Source organism: Saccostrea cucullata, unplaced genomic scaffold (assembly GCF_032062105.1).
Source record: "Saccostrea cucullata isolate Sc308-1 unplaced genomic scaffold, CSIRO_AGI_Scuc_v1 ctg11359, whole genome shotgun sequence".
Lineage (NCBI taxonomy): Eukaryota > Metazoa > Mollusca > Bivalvia > Ostreida > Ostreidae > Saccostrea > Saccostrea cuccullata.
In genome coordinates this window covers 3061-11675 of record NW_026923159.1, presented here as the reverse complement: position 1 = coordinate 11675, position 8615 = coordinate 3061, and the positions used below count along the sequence as shown (strand labels likewise).

At 35.2% G+C, this 8615-nt stretch overlaps 1 protein-coding gene across 1 annotated transcript; it reads left to right on the top strand.

The window, feature by feature from the left end:
* The first annotated feature begins 361 nt into the window (after positions 1-361).
* LOC134263334 (uncharacterized) lies at positions 362-7420 on the top strand. Its single transcript, XM_062745670.1, has 3 exons — positions 362-451; positions 4254-4415; positions 6311-7420. Exons 2-3 carry the CDS (start codon positions 4413-4415, stop codon positions 7184-7186), a joined length of 879 nt encoding a protein of 292 aa, XP_062601654.1. The 5' UTR covers positions 362-451; positions 4254-4412; the 3' UTR covers positions 7187-7420.
* The last annotated feature ends 1195 nt before the right edge of the window (positions 7421-8615 follow it).

Here is an 8615-nt window from a genome sequence, read left to right as displayed (position 1 = left end):
TTTCGAGGGATGACATTTTTACATTATCCTAGCTAACCTACAACATTTTAGTGGGTCATATGAGTTACAAGGACCTTTTGCTATCTGTTTGTGTTCGTCGTCGCACGTCATCTTTTACTTTGCTTCTCAACTTCAATTCTGCAAAAGTTGAAAATTATCACTGGTACTGAAATATCTGTTATTTATATCTTATGAATTCTTTCGTTGGCTATACTTGAAATCTCGGATAATACCCGATTTCGAGAATTCTTTCTTACTTGTTTTCAACGAGTGAGAGTCTATTAAGTATGTAGATCATTTGCCTTTTATTATTTTTTAGTTATGTCCTATTTTTGCTGTTTTAGGCTTCTTTTAATAATCAGCATCATTTCCCTTTGGTGGAGGACCTTAGGAGCACCAATCGATGGGACGATTAGACCAATATCGGATGAAAGATACCGCATCATTTACGGTAATGTTAAAAAAAAAAGACATATTCTGTTACAACTGGATGTTTTTATGCGCCCGGATCGATAGATCCGAGAATATTTTGTTTTTGTCCTGTCTGTCTGTTTGTTTGTTTGTTTCATTGTCCGCAGACTTTAACATTCGCCAAGAAAGATAAAGACTTCATATCTGAAATCTCTTAGTGGAAGTATGCATAAACACCCTTTTAATTAAAGTATGAAATCAAGATGTGTTTGTGAAACACTGATGCCCCTGTATGGCAACATAGCAAAGATTAAACTTTTCTTAAATGCAACTTTGATTAATTTGTACCAAAAATAGGGTATTCTCACTGGAAAACAAGTGTTTAATTTGAAAGTAAACCAATGATAAAGTTTTTTCAATAAGTATAAAAATCTATAAGGTCAAGGTCACTTTTATCGTTTTCTAACGTTTTAGCTGGTTTAAAATTACTTAAAAATTGGTCAAATTCCCTTCATTATTACAATGAATACCTTAATTAGATTGAAATCGGCATGTTTTGTGCTCTACCCTACGTCCTGTTGTCCCATTCAGACGACTAAACGCGCCTCTATTTTGGAGGGTTCCAGTATTGGAAATAGAACATATTCAGAATTGCTTTACATTATTCACAGCCCACTTTTGATAATCTCCTTGATTTTCTTTTACCATCGGGTTCGATACCATTCTATAACTATGAATTCAATTAAATTGAGATCGGAAATAAACATAAAGGATTTGCACATTTTGTTGCAAGCGCTCTCGACAACGTTAGTCCAAATTCCTTGAATACGCATGCTCTGCTTCACGGTCGTGCATTCTGGGAAACTGTGAAAACTACTATAGATAGACCATACGACAACAATTTCGTTGTATCACGTTGTAGCTCAATTTTTCCGTGTTTTTTTTTCCTGACGGAAAAGCCTGAGTCATTATATGATTGTTCTAAACAAAGTCAAGGGAGTTTTTTTTACGTCTTAGCACAACCAATGATAGACTCTAATTTCTGATTGGTCAATTCAGCCAACTTTACAAATTACAGAAAAACGAATTTACACGAAAAAGTAACGAATAAATCCATTATTTACATATACTAAAAAAATCTGATGTGTTTGGCTTTTAACCTAACATTTCTTGGCAAAGATGACCAAAAAGGACCACGCTACTTCACATCTTCACATTCGGAACTCTCTGGATTTCTTTATATAACATACATTTTGAGTTATTTTCTTTATTCCTTTTAACTCCCCTATATTGCAAAGAAATTCTATACTTAAACCAGCTCATACAATGCCTCAATCGGCATCTTCTCAATATTATGTACAGTCTCCTCCTCTGTAGTAAAGGTCATAAATGTTCCGTTGCGCGAAAATTCCAATAGGTCAACACCCCGTATGTGTCCATAAAATACTATTCACAAAACAATTATAACTTTAGTTTATCACTTTCCAGCCTCGATAAAAATTAAAGAATTTAGCAGAATAAATCATTTGATCACGGATCCTTCCTGTGTTTAAAAATTGTTACGGCGCTAGTTCACCTATCTTTTTTAAAAGATAAACTTGTTTTAATGATAATCACAACTTCAATAACGTTTTGTAAAATAAATGCTTGTTTGTTTAATTTATGAAAAATTCCGTTAACTTATACCTGCCAACTGAAACCACCACTGTATTCTCTTTTCTGATATTTAGATGTTGTTTACCGAGATATATTTACATCCACTGAATAATTTCTCCTTTATTTCTTAAGAAAACCCATTGCGTTAATCACTGCATGAACTACAGTAGGCATGTCGCCTGTACAGATTTCTTGAGTAGTGACTGTTCCACCAATGAAATGTATAAAGACGTTCGCATCATTAATACAATAATTAATCTTTTAAATCCTACTTTAAATGATTATTTAAACAGGTATAAATGTAAGCAATAAATTGTCCTTCTTTGTTTGTTATTACTGGAATTAACGCTCGCAGCTATTGCAGAAAAAAAATACATAACCCGCGTAATTATGTATTTTTTCTGCGACAGCTGCTTCCGTTAATTCCAGTAAGAACAAACAAAGAAAGCATTTTATTGTTTAAATGAAAATAGTCTGAATAGACTTTGAATTACATCTATAATAACTATTTTTGTTTATAAATACTCTTTAGTTTATCATGTTTAAATAATTCACAAGTGTTCTGATAGCAAGTTGTTTTAAATTAGCCGATTTTTTGATGCTTTATGGAAATTGGTTAAAGAACTGAGATAACTTACGCCTGCGTCATAAAATTTCATATAATAACATTCTATATTACGAGAAAAATACTACTGAAAATATATTTTTACCGCGTGATACTCAATGTATTCATGTCTATGTTTCATATGACCTATAACGACCCAGATTACCAAATTAATGTGACCAAAGTACCAAAATAATTTATAATGTGTGAAGTAATACATGTATGTTATTTTGTTTTTTTTTTCCATGAAAATAGGAGGGTTGTCCAAAAAGTTCGTGGACTATGAGGTTTTTGTGAAAATAAATGGTTTTATATGCATTTATTGTATATTAAAATATTTCTCATGAAAAACCAGGTCAGAATGATTTCATTTTTTCATGAAACTTAATATTTTTGTAAAAATCGGGGTCATTAAAGATCGCAGATTGAGCGCACGGGGTAGTCTGACGTTAAGCTAATTTCTATATATGGTGGCATATTTCTGCCCCCTACATGCAAAATAAATTATATTGACATGTAAGTTACAAATCTTTTAAGGGAATTTAATTTAAGTATGGGTACAATACCGTGCTGACGCCCGTATCTGACTTCATAGATGCATGGTGCAGCATAATTATGAGCTCGAGAAGACGCGATTTACGTATGTTAACATGCGAGATAACTATGTTGACGTGCGAGTTAATTATGTTCAACTGCAGGGTATATTTATGTCGACATGCGATTTAATTATTTAGACATGCAACTTATTTATGTCAACACGTAACATACTTATGTTAACATGTGAGATACTTATGTTAACATGCCAGATACTTATGTTTACATGCGAGATATTATGTAGACATGCAGGATATTTATGTTCACATGCAACTTAATCTTATGTCAACATGCAAGATAATAACTTGCATATCAACATACATATATATCTTGCATGTCAACATTATTATCTTGCATGTTGACATAAATAAGTTGCATGTTGACATCATTTTCTTGCAAGTTAACATAAATAAGTCGCATGTTGACATAATTATCTTGCATGTTGACATAAAATTAAATAAGTCGCATGTCTACATAATTACATTGCATATTGCATCTAATTGTCAGATACAGGCGTTAGTAAGTAAATTTACCCATATTTTGATCATATTTTTATAAAATTAGTAACTTGCATGTAAACATAATTTAAAACTAACACGTTGACATAAATATGTTGCATGTCTACATAATCATGTTGCATGTTAACATAATTTATCTTGCATGTAGGGGGCAGAAATATGGCACCACATTTCATTATAACGTCAAACATTTAGATTTTGACTTGTTCACGTGTTCTTGGACCCACACTACATTTCTTTTTAAGGCGCAACGCACTTCCAAAAGCTTGCATCAATCTTTAAGTAATTATAATTTATTTAATTTTAAAAATTCAAAACAATGCACAAAAATTTACGCGCGTCATCTAAATATACATTTTATATACATAAACTACACAGTCCAGTCCGGCGAACTTTTTGGACAACCCTCGTACTAGTAGACTCAGTATCTCCATTTAACCGTTAACATGAAGATTTTATTATTTTTTCAGATATCATCTCAGGAACAAGGACTGTCAACGAAAGAAAGGCAACACTAGAAGAAAAAAATGCGGCAAGGATGATTCGTCGCTGGAGAAAGAATCATCCTTTGTCTGTTGCCAATTGCCTGAACCCATTGACCGGAGCTCAAGAAAAACGTGTTTTGGTTGATGGTAAAATGGTTTTAAGGTTAAGTGAAATAAGTTCCGCGACGAAACAGGCATTCGAGGAAAGTAAGGGCGCTGGTTCACGAAAAATTCGACATCGCTTAAAATCTGTATTCAGCGGCGTAACACATCGGAAGGTTCAAACCTCTCTTAAATCTCTTCCCGAAAAGCAGTCCGTCAATCCAATTTTCGATAACGTTGCTCCTCTTAAACCGATTCGTGCAACTTCGATACAAGAACGCCACCAAATTGACTTAGTTGATATGTCGCGACACACGGAATTTTATAACGGTGTAGAGTACAAGTATATTTTGTCGGTTCTAGACGTTTTCAGTCGTTACGTATGGCTTCGCCCGCTCAACTCGAAAGAAAGCACGGAAATCGCAGACGCGCTGGAGTCCATTTATGAAAGCGAAGGACCGCCGAAAATCATACAATGTGATAATGGTCGCGAATTCCATGGTTCGGTAACCCGGTTGACCGAGGTATTGGGTTGTCAAATTATCAAAAGCCGACCGTATTACCCGCAAAGTCAAGGTAAAATTGAATCGTCTCATAAATCCTGGAAATCAAAGCTTAAGTACGACCTACTTAAAACAAGCGATTCGAACTGGGTTCGAGATTTATCAAAATACGCGATGTTGCGCAATGAGGAGTATCACTCCTCTTTAAAGGCTTCTCCATTTTACGTATATCACGGACGGGAATCTAATCGTGTGCGTAAGTCTACTCGTCTTGGACCAACCGTTTCAAATAATGTTTCGAAAGAGTTGAAAAAGCAGTCCGCCATTCGCAAGGCAGCCCTACTGGCATCGAAAAAACGCGAAAAAACCATGATAAAGCACCATTTCAAAAAACATCAAGTTAGTGTCTATAGTGTGGGCGACGAAGTGTTCGTAAAATCCCAAACTCGGAAAAATTACAATAAAGCTAGGCCGCGATTCGAAAGGGGAAAAATAATCGGCACAAAACACAACGCGTTCTCTTACAAAATCAGGTTTTCCAGTGGGGTGTCGCGTTGGATAAATGTACAAAACATAGCAGCAATTTCACGTTCCGAAGAACTGTTAAAAAGACAAAAACGTCATCGATTAAGGCTTGATCCGTTGTGCGAGTGTAACAATGAGAAATGCTCCCGAAAATCGGATCCAAACTGTGTACACAAATTAAATAAATTTTGTTGCCGCGAAAGCAAAGTTCCCTGTTCACTGCCTTCCCATAATTTCCCGCATATATCGGATTTCTATCTTTCTGATAATTTAGTAAACCAACTTAAAGGACCGAGCCTCTCGAGAACCGATACAGCCCATGACGATTTGGTTCGAAATGCGCTTGAACGAAATTTAATTCCCGTTGGGGATATTCCTAAAGACGGTAGCTGTCTCTTTCATTCAGTTGCACAATCGCTCTCTAATTATTTACAAATCGACCTTAATCAGCAAGATATTAGAGATATCGTGGTAAACTGGCTCTCCGAGAACCCTGAAACACCGGCAGGCGACCGCTTTTCACACTTTGTACCTAATTTAGACTGGGATACCTATTTAGAGGGCATACTGGGTACCGAATGGGGCGACCACATCTGCATCACGGCCATCGCGAACGCATTTAATATCGCAGTAGGTATTGTGTCGAGCTCCCAGTCAGACTTAAGATACATTTTGCCTTTTGATCGTCAAAATAGGGAAAATCTTTTACATATTTATTTAGGCCATGAGTTCGAGTTTCATTTTATAAGGTTAGAACCGATACCGGGCACGCAGGCGGATATTTGTATTAATGAAGTTAATTTTCATAATGTTAATACAGTGTGTATTCCAAACAGGGATCTCAACTCAAACCAAAACAACACAGATAATAACAATGTTCACAGTAATGATTTTTCTCACTATTCGTTACAGGAAGTTCAACTTGAACCTCAACTAACAGATTATTCTAGTGATTCGATTCTCCACCTACACCTATCCACCAACGACAGTTCGTTATCTCCTCCGGTCAGCCATGTAAACATAGGGCCTTCGGCTTCGTTTCCTGACAACGAATTATTTCAGACTGCAAATGACCACATCGATTCTCCTGTTCCGCCAACATTGGAAACGCCGACTTTGCAACGCTTTTCCCCAACAGCAATCTCCGACACAAACAATCTGAGCTCCACAGAGAAAGACAGGTTATTTCCCCCAAGTCTTAACTCATCATTTTATTTATCTCCACCTTCTTTATCTCCAATTACAGATAGGATAAACGATTCAAATTTAGACAAACAGCCACCAGTATTATCACCTGTCCGATTAAGGTCTAACGTGCGACCCCCTAAAAAGTTTACACCAAGTGATTATGTCAGGGCTCGTAAGCAAATTTTTCCGGAAACAGAAAATGTAAACCAAAAGCAATTCACTGATTTACCTTACTTCATTCAGCGTCATATTTTATCCTTTGTAATATACAAAAATTTTAACATGTTTTTGACTTTAATAAGGGTTTCAACACACTTCAAGCATTTGCTAGGCACCCTTCATAAATTGTGTCCTAAAGTATACTTAAATGAAAATGTCATGTTTTTATTGGAAGGTAGGTCAGTATTCGCAGAGGGCGTAAGGCACAACTGGTCTGTTCGTCAGTTGGGCCGTGTGTCGGGTTCGGGTAGTGGAGTAATGATGGAATTACGGAATATATTGCGACCGATTTCTTCCCGGTGGATTAATGGTTACATCGAGATACTGGCAACAGCAATCGCCGGATGGTATTATATTGTCGATTTTAAATTTAAAAAGTAACGGATAAAACGTGAAAAATATCCTTGTATATACGCGTTCAATATCGTGCTTATTAATTTATTAATTTTCAAACACTGTCAGTATATGGTGGTATGGCCTTTTTTCTCTGATCAGGCTTCCAGTTGGAGCCACCATTCGCGCCAAACACATCATTAGGGAAAATGTGGTACGACCTGTCTCCTTATGAGCTGGTTTCCAGTTGGAGCCACATTCGCGCAAATCTAGGTTAACATGTTACAGAAAAAAAATATCTATTTATTTATTTATTTATTTAAATAGAGTATAATATATTTATTTATTAAAAAAAAAAAAAAAAAAAAAAAAAAAAAAAAAACAGCTGACCGACAAAAAGACTCTTAACAGGAGATGCCTCCACGTGGCAAGAGTTGGGCAACAGTTTTACTGGCAGAACTCTCCTAGAATATACTATAAGTCTGCCGACAACCCTTATTTCAATATTTCTCTACTAACAATAGTCACGTGATTTTTATTCAATATTAACTGGTATTAACTTTTAAAAACTTGGTACATGTATATGATCGATGCACAACAATTTTAAAAAATCTAGATTAAAAACAGGGCAGGACACTTTGAAAGCCTCCACAAAATTAAATTGTCAGAAATATTCTAGAAATGTGCGTGTAATATTATTATTTTTTATTCATTCGTTTTGATCTCGGGATCAAACACGGATAAGCAGTGCTGTTTTTGGTCTTGCATAACGAAGTAAAAATTTACATTTGTTTTCAGCGAGACATTTCTCCCCTTTCCAAACAAAATGCTATAAACATTAATTTAAAGTTGTTTAATATTGAAGCTCGTATTATTTTTAGGTACACTGAATGCTTATAATATGTTTAAATCATGAAAAAAAAATCCAGTTTCATTTCAAACTATGGACGTTTTGCAAGTACTGTAATTACTGATAATTATTGATATTGGGACAAGCTATTTATCAAGACAGCGAACTATTTGTCTCTCTGAATTCCCTACAATCAAGACATTGATAACTTTGTTTGAAACCATTTATTAAATCCAATCTATTATGTATTGTTTGAAACTCAACGTGATGATAATTCGTCGTGTTTCATCAGACGATATACATTTGTAGTGGCTGTCGTTACGGTTTTTTAAAACATTTTTATTGGGCTGGGGGGGGGGGTGTTAAATTATTATTCCTATTCGTATCCTCTTCGTAGAATACATATATCGCTACAATGACCTTATACATGGACATGCATGTGAGATGTATTCCCTGATCACTTAAAACAGGTTTATTGTTATTTGGGTAGGTTTTCTCCACACTTTATTATCTTAAAGACACATTACTGAGGGCTGTGTCTTTCAAATCTACACGCACGGGAATTTTTGAAAGTCCTATTGTATTTACTTTTCGATAACAAACTGAATTAAATAGATTTCCAACTTT